Source organism: Haliotis asinina, chromosome 12 (assembly GCF_037392515.1).
Source record: "Haliotis asinina isolate JCU_RB_2024 chromosome 12, JCU_Hal_asi_v2, whole genome shotgun sequence".
NCBI classification, from domain to species: Eukaryota; Metazoa; Mollusca; class Gastropoda; order Lepetellida; family Haliotidae; genus Haliotis; species Haliotis asinina.
The window spans coordinates 4247966-4263477 of record NC_090291.1 but is presented as its reverse complement, the minus strand read 5'-3'; the positions used below and the strand labels follow the sequence as shown (position 1 = coordinate 4263477).

At 44.5% G+C, this 15512-nt stretch overlaps 1 protein-coding gene across 4 annotated transcripts in view; it reads right to left on the bottom strand.

Annotated features, from left to right (window-relative positions):
• Nucleotides 1-496: 496 nt before the first annotated feature.
• The window catches only part of LOC137257788 (sodium- and chloride-dependent glycine transporter 2-like), a 24724-nt gene continuing 9708 nt past the window's right edge, over nt 497-15512 (bottom strand). For 2 of the 4 annotated variants that reach the window (XM_067795221.1, XM_067795220.1), the window contains exons 2-14: nt 14780-15021; nt 12994-13125; nt 12278-12548; nt 11256-11388; nt 10620-10754; nt 9776-9879; nt 6890-7014; nt 6430-6542; nt 6023-6154; nt 4472-4571; nt 3211-3311; nt 2737-2904; nt 497-1503 (exon numbers count right to left, since the gene is read on the bottom strand). In XM_067795221.1, the coding sequence (XP_067651322.1) occupies nt 1381-1503; nt 2737-2904; nt 3211-3311; nt 4472-4571; nt 6023-6154; nt 6430-6542; nt 6890-7014; nt 9776-9879; nt 10620-10754; nt 11256-11388; nt 12278-12548; nt 12994-13125; nt 14780-14978 (1836 nt within the window). In that variant the 5' untranslated portion in view covers nt 14979-15021 and the 3' untranslated portion in view covers nt 497-1380. The remainder of the gene's footprint in view (nt 1504-2736; nt 2905-3210; nt 3312-4471; nt 4572-6022; nt 6155-6429; nt 6543-6889; nt 7015-9775; nt 9880-10619; nt 10755-11255; nt 11389-12277; nt 12549-12993; nt 13126-14779; nt 15022-15512) is intronic. The other 2 variants (XM_067795222.1, XM_067795223.1) reach the window with 2 other exon arrangements.

The following is a 15512-nucleotide window of genomic DNA, read 5'->3' as shown; positions in this document are numbered from 1 at the left end:
TTTAGAATATTTCGTACGTAAGAATATTTCGACGTACATGCCTGTGTGATGAGTTAAAATGTTAAGACACTCACTCATTATGTATGTGTGAATGTTTGTACTAGCCCAAACCTAAGCTGGTTTTTATAGTGTTAGCTCACCTAGATATCATGTGCAGTTAAGCATGAATATATCCTACCCAGAGACAACATACTGACTCCGAGCTGACCAGTCTATATTGTACCCATAAATGCCGAGTGTCAGACAGATAAAACAACAACCATATTTGAACGTATTTTGGTATGACGCGGCCGTGGATCGAATCGGCGATCTTCCGATCTCAGCGCCGTGGATCGAACCGGCGATCTTCCGATCTCCGCGCCGAGGTTCGAACCACTACACCAAGGAGCGGTCCCACAGGCTTCCGAAGGTTTCTCTTCTCATATATGAGAAGATAACACTTTAACAAGGTGATGATGGCCGTTATAGGACCCATTTCTGTAGATAAATACAAGTCTTCTAAAACATAATTTATTTCAAAATGACCTGTGGCCTATATACAGATTAGATATCGAAGTTCACATATTACAGTGCGACCACCAAACAAACAGATAGAAACAGGAAATCCCTTTCCACATCCATAACAAATCTCTGCTAAAAGCCGAGTCGCTTATACAGTTGTGACTGATCTCATGAGCATATATTTGTTTCAGCACTTTTTACTTTATGAGCATGAAATTCACTTTCAGTTCGGAGCCATGTAGCCCTTACATACATATATTTCCAAGCCAACGACCCAAGTTATTGTCTCAAACGATGACATCAGGATTTACATAGACAATACAGCTTTCCGCTACAAGTAAAACTGTACTACCGGTTCTGGAGTTTCGAGCGTCTCAGGTCTCAAATTGCGAACCGGTGATAAAAAAAATTAGTTCTGTGGAAAATATTGTTTCAGAGAATGACATCGTCGCTTCGATCTTTTTCATACTCTTTTCATAGAACATTCAGTCAAAAAAATCGCCTATGCATTTTATTTTAAAATAATTGAATCTACAAAAACACCACACAGGAATCACATAGCATAAGGACGAAGGCAAAAACATTCTATAAGAAATGTAGACGATGACTGCCTCTTCAACATCAACTATAACATACTCTCTGTTTATTGAAGTCCGGCAGAGTGTGTTAATGAAATATGCAATCAACGACCATTTGTTCCTGAAGGAAATGCTCTGACCACTCTTCGTGAAATCAGCACCTTCAATGTATTCCGCCTTCACATATCCTAAAACTGATCTTAACTACAAATTCTTTTCCACAGCACTCTATATCCAACGCTTCCATTCCATGTCCCCTAACACACCATCAGTTCCATTTCCACTCGTGGCAAGGTGCCCGCTACCATTTATATATCCTGAAGTTCTTCCACGACGATTCTTCAACAGGTTTGGAGTACTCAGCACGGTGCTTCCGCGAGATTGGTCCCCACGATGAGTCTGGCCTCAAACAGGTGCCCACTCTCTAACAAATTAAACAAATATGTATCATTGTTAACTTTATGATAATTTAGGAAACTTAATCCAACGGAATATATGAACAGACTGGAATACACCGGAGTGTGGCGAGTGTTGTTTGGCGTTGCAACGTCTAAAGTGAGTTGCCGTTCCAGAAACAAATACTCACTCTATATCGCGTTACAACAGACTAAGGCATGTTTAGGATGTGTATTTCCACTGTGACAAGTCTGTTTTGTATACTTTGCGTTCTCTCGTCCTGTCGAAAACTCGGGTTCCCCACATGAGTATATATAATGTGAAACCCATTCGTGATATTGCTTAACATTGTTAAAAGCGGTGTAAAACTAAACCTCACTCACTCACTCTTCTGATATGTGTACTCATGATTTTGACTTGATAAGAGAAAGGACCAATATCCAAGCTAGATAATACGGATCACACGCACAATTATGCAACCCCTCGTTGAGAGGAAAAACAAATGTATAACTCTATAACTACAATAGCTCTATTGACATTTCTCCTTTCAGATGTATATTTACCACTAAACAAGCATAGGAGCATCCAGCATAATATTTTGCCTAAAGACACAACGCAAAGCCGATGCCTCGGGGCGGGACAGGCCCGAATCGCTGGAAGTTCTAAGGAGTAAAGTAAATCCTGTCACACTAATCTAGGAACAACTCAGTTGTCGGGATACGGAGAAAATGGACCACAAAGAAAGCGGCCCCCCCCCCAACACGAAAAAACGGTCACCGCGCAGGAGAAAATGGCCTCCACACTACGAGAAAAAGAAGAAGAAAACGATCTTCTCATCTTCAGAACATTTTCTCCCATGTGTGGTCTATGTCAGTAGATAAATCAACTTCCTTAGAACGCTATTCTTCTCATAAATCTTTGTCATATCCTGAGTTTTATATACTGGGCAAAACTAGTTAGGGATATATCCAAATTTTGAAATTTTGAATAATGATCTATTTATTCATTGATACACTGATAAAATATGAATCATAAAAATACAAATATCCCTTATTATGTCCATTATATTATGAATGCACAAGAAAAATCGTTCATACGGGCGTTGTGTAAACTTAGAATTGGTTTTGAGTATTTACTTAAGTCCAATAGTGCCGATTGCGATGGGGTCAGATTTCAATACAACCCCAACAGAAAATATTCAGCGCCGAATGCAGTCTGTTATAGGAAATGTTAATATCTTCAAACGAAACGGACATCTTACCTCAACAAATGACCCTTTTGTCTTTACCAACTCCTTTATCATACAGACAGGCACCGGTACCATGGATACCAGACCAATGAATAACCCAATAGCTACGCCATAGGTGGGGTACTCATAGTCCCCGTATGTGGGAGCCTGGTACTGCACGAGAGTCAAGATGAAACAAATCTGAAAACGTAATCGTCAACAGCTAGCGATGTGATCATAGTTAGCGAGTGCTGCGACTTACACAAAGTACAGTTACAAAGATACAAGACAGATATCACCTATTTCTCAAGAAAGAAACATACAGATAGGAATGGATAATTACATACATATCTTGGACTATTATCTTATTAAGAGTAGTCCAGAACTAATTCTCGCTCGATCGTAACGCTGAATGTAATACCTACCAGAGCATTTATGTTTTCCGATTTAGATGATAACATAATATACACAAGCAACAAATCTACATGCAGGTTTACACTGACTTACAGCCATGAGGACTGGAGACACAAAACACCACATCAGCTTCATGAATACAGGTGGTCTCCGTCCAAGCATCATCTGAATGTCAGCACTGAACCGACCGGCGCCTGACAAGAGAACAGAGCACCACTAACATCGGGGAGCACTGATGGATGCTTGTTTTTAGACACCATTAGATAACGAACAGTTTCATAGGTGTTCGGGGAGCAGGACTCGTCCACACCTTGCCTATCATAAAGGAACATTGATGGTATGCAATATGTAACATATGAATGAGAGGTGTTGTATATATAAATAGTCAGGCAAAAGAATAACCACTCTTGTCTAACCTCAAAATAATGTCATTGGTATTAAAGGGTAAAATATCTGTAAAAGTATATGAATGGACAACGGAAAATCTGTGATGACACCAGGTCCTAGCGAGCAGTTTAAGCACATCCTGTGCTATAGCACCTGCTTTCTCTGTGGCCAGACGCCGCACTGCAGTCATGTTACCATGCGACGGCGGCATGTAAACAAGCCAGACAATCAAGTGATCGATGAACCAGAAAATCTAGTTGTTTTAACGCAGTCTAATGTTAAGCCTTTCAAGGCTTCCGTTAAAAAACGTTAACGAAATTCATATGTTGGACATCGGTGTGGCGATCGGTTTTAATGTTTAAACGTATCAAACTTTCTTTGTAATTGAATCAGCTTTGGTAAACAGAAAAAAGATAAAACACTCCGATCGACGAAGCTTGTCTGACAACACTAGTTCACACAAGTATCCAGGGTTGTTTGTGAGTTTGTGGGATATCTGTCTCTTCAAGCACATCAGTGGTCCACAACACTTTATTCGTGGTCAAAATATGCAATAACATGATAGTGCGGCAACTGCCAGGGGCGTCAAAAAGCTGATCGTCAGCCCACCCGTCCAGCTGCTGTGGGAGGGTCAAGTCCCGTTATATTAAGAATTCATTGTCTATATACTAATGACCGTCAGGATTCCCTCTATCGCATTACGATACATGTTGTATGGACAGCCTGCAGTATCCAGTACCTCATTAACAATGTCCAAATTCCGTGGCCAACAGACCATACTCTAAGGTTCATTAGGGTGGATTACACGCAGGCAGCTAACCAGTACATGGCTGTGACATTGACGGCACTGTCACTCAGATTTAAATGGCACAACTTAAGGTAATAAACAACCATGTCTGTATGCCCTGACCAAACCCATATCCCGCCAACGTGCCTACGATACAAGGACGTCTGTTGTGAGTGTTACCGTATATCCAGCCGATAATGACACACTCCAGTATTCCCACCACCAGAAGACTGAAGGTCGCCACATACCGGTCGATCAGCATGAACACGTAGATGCCGCCCTGTAACAGAGTACACGATTCAGGGTTGTCAAAGGGCCCCAGCAACATATGCTGTGACACATTTGACCAGATATACTTGTGTGTGTGTGTGATGGGGGGAGAGGGAGCTCGGTTACTTCATTGATCAACCCGTAACACTGAGGTTAGAATGGGTCTTCAGCAACCCATGCTTATTTCACATAAAACCTCGGGTTAGAATTAGGTCTTCAACAAACCATGCTTGTCTCCTGTAAAGACCCGGGTTAGAATTAGGTCTTCAACAAACCATGCTTGTCTCCCGTAAAGGCCCGGGTTAGAATTAGGTCTTCAACAAACCATGCTTGTCTCCCGTAAAGGCCCGGGTTAGAATTAGGTCTTCAACACACCATGCTTGTCTCCCGTAAAGGCCCGGGTTAGAATTAGGTCTTCAACAAACCATGCTTGTCTCCCGTAAAGACCTGGGTTACAATCAGGTCTTCAACAAACCATGCTTGTCTCCCATAAAGACCCGGGTTACAATCAGGTCTTCAACAAACCATGCTTGTCTCCCGTAAAGGCCCGGGTTAGAATTAGGTCTTCAACAAACCATGCTTGTCTCCTGTAAAGACCCGGGTTAGAATTAGGTCTTCAGCAACATATACTTGTTGTCAGAGGGATCGGATAGTCAAGGCTCGCTGAGCTGGTTGGCACGTGAAATCGGGTACCAATTGTTTATATTGATGTTCATGTTGTTGGTCACTTTTTTGTTTTGTTCATACTCGATTATTTACAGCCTGTTCGTCATTTAGCTGCAATATTGGTGAGTGTAGTTTATCCGAACGTTGGTCCAGATCATTGTCATACAGGAATGCTGCTGAATCGTACACGAAAAACATCTGCGGACACGGCTTTATTCAACAATGGCATTAGAACAAATACCCTATTAATGTTAATTTTGACCTATTTAGGATCAATAACTAAAATTCAAAATCAGTAAATATATAACGCCAGTGCCTGAAACTAAACCCCAGCATATGTCCATGACCGTAACAGGTAGCAAAGCGTTCATAAAATACATTCTAATAACTGTGCAGCTTAAACGTTGTGTACATGTCTTCCGTCTCTAAGTTCATCAAGATATAGTTTCTGTTTGTAATTCCATGAAAAACTAAAATTTCTGCCATGAAATTCCACACAAATCAGACATTGTTAAGTAATTCTTCTGTTGCATGTCTTACTCGTGTGGTCCCTCGTAGGGTGGTCGACCTTCAGTTGTTGGTAATCTATAGCCCACATTTAAATTGTTTTGTCCTGTATAGCTAAAGTATTTTAGATTTTGTTACTAGTTTTAAGTATGTATCTGTGATAGTCTAGTTTGTTGTACTGTCCTCTGTCGACAGATATTGTAAATTAATCGCATTGTTTTTATCGCTATAATATTACCAGTGTGACGTAAAATCGTAACTCAATCACTCACTCACTCACTCACTTACTCGTGTGACTAACACAAGTCCAGATATGTAGCTGAATCCACACAAACAAGCTGTCACCAAACCTCGACGTCGTTGGAGCTTGTTCGGAAATGTATCTACAATTGCTGTTACTGTTGTCTCGGTCGTGCCAAACTAGAGCAAAAACATAAACGATACAACTCCTGTTACACTCGTCCAAACAAATTCATTATCAAACCATGACACATGCCATACTGACAAACTCCAAATGTACGTACTTTCTCCAATCTCTGTCCATTTATGAGTCAATGTAAAGACTGCAATCTTTCTTTGGTGGAGTATTGAATTCGATGAAGTAATGCACAGTGAAAATGATATTTACATGTTTCTCTTTCTCATCAGGTGTAGTCCACCTCGTATATTAGCTATATAGTAGGGGAAAGGCCCACCTGAGAGTCTATTCCAACCGTCAACAGCATGATGAAGAAGATAACTGCCCACAACTGTGGTACCGGAAGTAGAGCAAGGGCTTCTGGGTAAACCACAAAACCAAGTCCCGGCCCTGCAGTACACAATTCGTTTGTGCTTTAGCCAGTAGATTTTATATGTGGACTAACAAACTAGCAATGAGGCATGTCCAGAATATGTGCCTGACTGTGAGGGTCTCTGATGGTGAATATGGAATAGAAGTAATTGAAACAGTTGTCCATTGTAGGTTTATTATGATAGAGCAGGAAGTTTGCTGAAAAAAACTGCTCAGCAAGCGCACACGTTATATTCAAGCACGTGTATCTTTGCTATCTTTCCTCGTTGAAGGCAATGTAACTAAAAGCTAACAAACCGAAATGCAGTATTAATTGTTCCGGTTTCCGGTTTGCTATTTTTATAATCACGCCTCCAAATTATAACCTGCTTGGATGACTTCTGATATGTGAACCCCTTTGCTCTCCGCCATGAATCCAAGAACGGAGAAGATTGCGAAACCTGCGTAGAAACTTGTGCCCTCGCTGAGGAACGTGATGATGACAGCATCCCTGGAAGTTGAATGTATCAGTGTTATATCTTAAGATCAGAAAAATCCCATTTTGTGTTGTGGTATTTTCTAAAATACAAAGGGAAATAACTGTAAGTCTTGTAGCCCTACAAGGGCACACGCTCACGCTCTCGCACACGCACTTGCTCTCGCTCCCGCTCTCGCACTCGCACTCGCTCTCGCACTCGCTCTCGCACACGCACTCGCACTAGCACTCGCACTCGCACACGCAATCGCATTCGCACTCGCACACGCACACGCACTCGCTCTCGCTCCCGTACACGCACTCGCTCTCCCTCTCGCACACGCACACGCACACCCACTCGCACACGCACACGCACTCGCTCTCCCTCTCGCACTCGTACTCGCACTCGCTCTCGCACTCGCACTCGCACTCGCACTCGCACACCCACTCGCACTCGCACACGCACTCGTTCTCGCCCTTGCACTCGCACACGCTCTCGCACACGCACTCGCTCTCGCTCTCGCACTCGCACTCGCTCTCCCTCTCGCACTCGCACACGCACTCGCACACGCACTCGCACTCGCTCTCCATCTCGCACTCGCACACGCACTCGCACACGCTCTCGCACACGCACTCGTTCTCGCACTCGCACGTTCTCTCGCACACGCTCTCGCACTCGCACTCGCTCTCGCACTCGCACTCGCACACGCACTCGCTCTCGCACTCGCTCTCACCCTCGCACTCGCACTCGCTCTCGCACACGCATACGCACTCGCACACCCACTCGAACTCGCACTCGCACTCGTACACGCACTTGCTCTCGCACACGCACTCGCACTCGCTCTCCCTCTCGCACTCGCACTCGCACTCGCACTCGCACACGTACACGCACTCGCACACCCACTCGCACTCGCACTCGCTCTCCCGCTCGTACTCGCACTCCCGCTCGTACTTGCACTCGCTCTCGTACACGCACACGCACACGCACTCGCTCTTGCACTCGTTCTCGCCCTTGCACTCGCACACGCTCTCGCACACGCACATGCACTCGCTCTCGCACTCGTTCTCGCCCTTGCACTCGCACACGCTCTCGCACACGCACTCGCACTCGCTTTCCCTCTCGCACTCGCACTCGCACTCGCTCTCGCACACGCACTCGCACACCCACGCGCACTCGCACACGCACTCGCACTCGCTCTCCCTCTCGCACTCGCACTCGCTCTCGTACACGCACACGCACACGCACTCGCTCTCGCACTCGTTCTCGCCCTTGCACTCGCACACGCTCTCGCACACGCACTCGCACACGCACTCTCTCTCGCACTCGCTCTCGCTCTCGCACTTGCACTCGCACACGCACACGCACTCGCTCTCCCACACGAACTCGCACACGCACACGCATTCGCACTCGCACTTGCTCTCGCACACGCACACGCATTCACACTCGCACTCGCTCTCGCACACGCACACGCAATCACACTCGCACTCGCACACGCACTCGCTCTCGCTCTCCCTCTCGCACACGCACACGCACTCGCTCTCCCTCTCGCACACGCACTCGCACACGCACTCGCACACGCACTCGCTCTCGCACACGCACTCGCACTCGATCTCCCTCTCACACTCGCACTCGCACACGCACTCGCACACCCACTCGCACTCGCACACGCACTCTCACTCGCTCTCCCTCTCGCACTCGCACTCGCACTCGCTCTCGCCCTCGCACACGCTCTTGCACACGCACTCGCTCTCGCTCTCGCACTCGCACACGCACTCACACACGCACTCTCTCTCGCACTCGCTCTCGCACTCTCTTTCGCTGTCGCACTCGTACTCGCACTCGCACTCGCACTTGCTCTCCCACTCGCACACGCGCTCGCTCTCGCTCTCTCTCGCACACGCACACGCACACGCACTCGCTCTCGCACGCGCACTCGCTCTCACACTCGCTCTCACCCTCGCACTCGCACACGCACACGCACACGCTCTCGCACACGCACTCGCACTCGCACTCGCACACGCTCTCGCACTCGCACTCGCTCTCGCACTCGCTCTCACCCTCGCACTCGTTCTCACCCTCGCACTCGCACACGCACACGCACTCGCACTCGCACTCACACTCGCACTCGCACTCGCACTCGCACACGCACTCGCACTCGCACTCGCACACGCACTCGCACTCGCACACGCACTTGCACTCGCACTCGCACTCGCACTCGCTCTCGCACCCTCTCCCGCGCACAAGCGCAGTTGTCACGCTCTCTCACGCGCACAAGCGAGATTGTCGTCTCGTATTATTGAAAAAAAAACAAGATTCGACTCTATAAACCCATCCTCAGCTTGAAAATTAACCTCTGGCTTCATCTTTCTTGAACTGTATAACCACTATCGACAAACTTTTCCTTTGGTTGTGATATGTACACTGATCCATTCAATCGTTCATCTGAGATGAACGCGAAACACGTATTCCTAAATTTGAAAGTCGAATGGTGCTACCCGATGTACCAATATTAAAACATGATATTTTGAAGACTCTACCACCAAATTGTCTGTGTATATTAGTTTGCCGTGCACAAAACAGTCCAGACCATGAATGACAGGATAGTATACTGCAATACAATCACTTACTGCCCGGGTTATAACCCTAATGAAGACATCATGAATATTACAATTCGTTCTGTTTTTCTTCTACGTTGTACGCACTGTAACAGTTAGGAGCGTTCGTATGGCTGCGTTCGCACGATAGTAACAGTAGTTCTAAAATGACCGGTGTATTGCTCGAAATCGGCACATGTACCTATAGCAGTTGTTGGAGAACCTGTTGTAGCTAGCTATGGTGTGTAGACCGCCCCAGGTGACGCCGAGAGAGTAAAACATCTGCAGCATTGCCTCCACCCATACCTGCAACTCACACAACATTAAACAACTGTCGTTTATGGAGTAGCGTCCCTCAGGGATGGTAACGGGATTGAAGCCTTGTTCGCCCTGATTATACATCCAGATGTATCAGCAAAGCGGAAATCAACAAAGGCCAGCACGTCCTGGAGCGGGCGTTGTTTCTGCATTGAACGACCGCCTTCGTTGTATGGTGGTTAGAGAGCCATACCAACAGAAGGTAAATTATGGTACTTCTTGGTTCCTGCCTGGCGCTCGTGATTTATGGGTACAATAAGGACTGGTGGTCTCTGAGTCAGTATAATGTGTCTGAGTGTGTTATTCGTGCTGAACTGCGGCATGGTATCTCAATGAACTAGCACTATAATCATAGCATACATCTGAGTTAGTACAAGCAGACCCACATACACACCCATGCACGTTGTCACATGAAATATTCATAATCGCGATGTTAAACCAACCTCCTACATTCAACCGTCATGCAATCGTTCTCGAATACTGTTTAAAATTAAGCAATGGTCACTTTTGTTCATTCAGTATGCTTGTGCATATCGTATTCGCAGGCATTCCTCCTGATGGTAAACACCAAACCGACACCGATATCACATGATAAATGCGCCCAGTGAGAATCTTTCACCGTGAACAGCTGCTGTCATCCCCAGATGATGTTAGTTCATAAATACATGTTATGTTCTATAAGGTTTACAGTCGTTTGGAATATGCACACAATCTGTTGCCTCTTTTACCTGCAAGTCAGCCAGTCGACTGAAGTCTGGACTGACGTAATAGATTATGCCTTGGGCAGATCCCGGCAGCATTGCAGCACGGATAAGGATGATTGTGAGCAGTATGTAGGGCAGTGGGGCCGTCACATACACTACCTGGAACATTAGCAACGTGATCATCTATTTGGTCTCCCACATGGGCACTTCGACATGTGCTGACTGACGCAGCTGCCCTGCCTGTCTTTTGTCATGCGAAACTGACATGTTTGTGTACCATGCCATCGGCTCTCCTGGTACGTGGGAGGTGCATAGTTTAGTAGTTAAAGTGTTTGCTCGTCACGCCGAAGACCTTGGTTTGATTGCCCATATGGGCACAATGAGTAATGTGGTGTTCCGTGACCCCATATTGGATGAATATTGCTAAAAGAGGCTTAAAACCAAACTCACTCCTTTGATTGGGTGGACAGGCGGGATGGGCTGATTGTGTATAATTGTACCCCTCAGATCAATAATGATGCTCATAATATCGATCACTGTACTATTGGTCCACACTTTGATAGCTGTTAGTGCAGCGTTGAACGAGGAAGCACACGTGAAAACAATTTAGACTGAAACACAAAACCCATGCGATAACACCCCGTTAACCATTGTACTCACCTTGCCAACAGATTTGACGCCTTTGATCAGACAGAGAAAGATAATGAACCATGCGACAAAGAGGGCAAGTGCCAAATGCCATTGTATTCCTCCCATGTCATGTAGCCCTGCCGACACCCGCAGGGTACTGTACCTGCGGAAACAATGTCAATGTCGTAACAGGATGATGATGTGTGCTAGTTGTTCAGATAAGTATGTCGAGTTAAATGTATGTGCAAAATTAAGAGATACATGAAGACTGTAGTGAATCTGTCAACGAAATATAAATCCCTTAATTTTGTGAAGTGACCATGATGGGATACGACATTCGAAAAAGAAAAATATAAAAATATAAAATGCTTTAAGGATAACAACTTCTTTGCTGATTATGATGCAGCATTTCGCCATAGCTTCGTATACCGTTGTCAAGCGCTCTTGCTTGACACCGGTATAAGTATCTAAACCGTAAACGAAAACGAAAACGAAACCGAAACGTCGCATCATAATCAATAAAGAAGTTGTTAACCATAAAATATTTTTCTTATTATTCATCAACTTGTAAAATGCCAATCGAACAGACATTAATGGGATGCAGTAGCCATGTGTACTGAAAAACCTCCTCAGTCGTCGAGGGCGCATCTACTTGAAACATGACTGTTGCCCAAGGTTGGGAAGCCCCCAGTACTATCTAAATACAAAGTTGTACAACCCATCAGGCTTACACGAAAACACTGGCTTGCTGCGTGCCAGGTCGTGAAAGTGGAATGGCAACAAAATCTGTTGCGTCTTGCAAGTGGATTTTGCACACTGGAGATTAGATGCCTCTTCCATAGATACGCCACAGAAACTTTGTCCTGAAGCGCTTGTCTTGAAATCAAAGTTAGAGGTATATCACCATAAAGTGTTAATTTTGTCATTAGAAGTGACAACCAAAATTATAAGGAACTTGTAGCCTCTCCACGCCTTTATCAGTATCGCCGCTGTTGATATTATTGTATCACTGCACATTTCTTCAATACAGCGGTAAGCTCAAAGATTCTTACTGCCAAAATTCTTCTGCTGCTGATGTTGAGACGTTGAGACGTCTTGCGCTGACGTAGCTAGATACGCTAACGCTCCTAGACACTGTCAGGTTGTCTCTTGTCGTGTCGGATTCCCAGGTGGCACATGCGGGTGTGTTCCACCAGTTGGAGCAGGTGGTCCAGGGCAGGACAGGGTAGAAGGACATTGCCAGGTAGTACAGGACCCAAGCAATGATCAGGTTGAAGTAGAAGGAGCATATGAAGGAGGCAGTACTCATTACGAACCCAAGGCCTGGGGTGGAAAAAGTTTTTTAATTTTCATATTTAATGACGAACCTGAAATTGTATGAGTGAATGACTTTAGTTTTAATTTGCACTCAGCAATATTCCAGTTATAGGACTGCTGTCTGTGAATAATCGAGTATTGACCAGACAATCCAGTGATCAACATCATGAGCATTGATCAACATAATTGGGATGTGATGACATGTGTTACCCAAGTCAGAGAGCCTGACCAACTGATCCTGTTAGTCGCCTCTTACGACAGCAATAGGTTACTGAGGATCAGTTTTTAACCAGGATCTTCACAGGTCGGAAGTTCTATGAAAATGAGTAAGCTCATTGCTGACACAACAATCGTTTGACATTGATTGGTAAGTCAATGCCATAGTGCGGCGTTAAAGTCAACCCAATTTGAAGTAAGTTCTGGTGTCTTGTTATATACAGAGTAACGTCACCTTTTAAGAGTGGACATATGCTCCACACATGCATAGCCCCACTTCCGGAAAATTGGCCAATAGAAAGCTCCAGGAAGAACAGGGGCAAGCCAATCAGGACGAGACATACCAGATATGGTATCAGGAACGCCCCTGAAGTATATACACCATGTGGATATAGCTGTTGTCACCAAGGGGGCTTTATTCAGTTAGACGGTGTACTCTCAATGGTTTTGTGTATACGGTGTATGAAGACAAGTGATGTTCCCACTAGTGTTGGTATTGTAAAACGAGTGTATGTGCGTGTGTGTGTGTGTGTGTGTGTGTGTGTGTGTGTGTGTGTGTGTGTGTGTGTGTGTGTGTGTGTGTGTGTGTGTGTGTGTGTGCATGTGTGTATTATTTACTATACACCAAAAGTTTAGGCTCACTTAAAGCACTCACCATATGTCTTGTTATATATATTTATGGCCACATGAATTTTTCCGCTATCTTAAGGGAACCTGCTGCAAATCTATGCAGGTCAATTGCTGAAAGGCATGTGCACATATCGTGCATGTAAACAGCTGCGTTTTGGTATAACGTTTTGTCAAGAATTCACCAATTTTCAATGAGTTTCATCATTTGTTAACTTATAAAAATAATCGTTTCAATGTTACAGATTTGTTTTACAAGAGACACGTTCATGAGTAAACTGTACCTCTAAACAGTATGGCATATTTTGCAAATTCTGGTTTTGTACAGTTACCTGAATTAAGTGGCTATACATACACTACTGAGTCTAAACTTTTTATGGGTAGTACAGAACATTACGAATGAATAATTAGTCGTCTCCTTAGAAATATATATTCCGTTCGGTGTAAAGGGAAAAAGTGAGAATTACATGAATGAATCGCGAAGATGGATCAGCAGGTTTCCGTTACATAGGGTAAGCATGTACTCTCTGTAAATAATCGAGCTCAGACAATCCACTGATCAACATCATGAGCAGAACTATTTTGGATGACGCCGCATAGCAGTACTACTACGTTATATGTAAGCTCAGTCTATGGTTTCCACTATGTATATGTAGAGTAATTCTACTTCCTGTACATTTAATGTCCTCAATAAATTGTATACAGTTTGGTTAGATATAGACAAATTGTCTATGTCGTCGAAAACTGAAAGGGTACACACAAACTTCTTTCATTGACGCATGAACTGAAATGGTTCCAGCTTCATGTCAGAGAACAATGAATTATTACTTGACATAGCGTGGGAGAACGAATGGTGGTAGCTAGTAAATATAAGTGATCGAGATCAGTTTTATGCCGCACTCAGAGGTATTCCAGCTATTGGACGGCGGTCTGTAAACAATTGGGCCTGGACCACACAATCCAGTGATCAACATCATGAGCATCGATCTTCGTAATTGGGATGCGCTGACACGAGACAGCCAAGTCAGCCAGCCTGACCACTTGATCAAGTTAGGCTAATAAATGTTGGCAAAACTAACCACCGACTGGTACAAAGTGTCACCTAGCTTGACCACACGATGATCAGGGCATGAAACATGTTGTCCATGTACTGCCTTGAACTGAGGAATGGCATGGCTTGGCCATAATATAGATAAGCAAAACAACTCTAATACGGCAAAGGTGTGCCATGATCCCTAGTAATAAACTCAACACTTCCCTTATAATGATTCTTGGCATGACGTCAAATAACTGCCTCGTGGATAGATTACAGGGGTTAGGGTCTGGAAGCTGTCACACGCTCTTGCGTAGAATCGTCAGATTCGCTCAGAAGTACTGTTTTTAACTGTTCTTACCGCCACCATTTCTGTTACAGAAGTATGGAAATCGCCATAGATTGCCGAGGCCAACACAGTATCCAACCAAAGACAGTAGGCTGTCCATTTGTCGGGACCATCTGATCCTTCCGTCACACTTATTTAGAACTTCACCGTTAATATCCGCATCATCTTTCATAGCAAATTCAAATCTCTTCCCCTCAACAAGGAGCGTCATTCCGGTGGATTTCAGGCGAGGCACGATGGCTCACTGCTAATGCCTGCAAACATATTAATATTTGAAGCAGCTGGATTGATGGATGCATGCATATATATATATATATATATATATATATATATATATATATATATATATATATATATATATATATATATATATATATATATGCCATAAATTGATGATACGAAGTGTTGACAGAAAGCTCGACGTGCCCTGACCCTCTCCAGTACCGATATATATATATTTCTGTCAACACTTCGTATCATCAATTTATGGCAGTGACGTTCATGATATCTAGCCGCCACCGTACAAACGTCTCTGTCTTTAGTAGGCATTGCTGATAAATATATAAGAGTGTAGTCGTTCGTATCAAGTCATTTACCTAACAAAAAACCGATTCCCATGTAGAAATACATCTGTGTTTCAACCTGCATTTGTTGTGCAGGATATTGTATAGTTAACTGCATTGACAGTATATTTAAGATTTCATAACATGCCCGCCTGCAACATTGGTACTGCAGGGCCGTATTG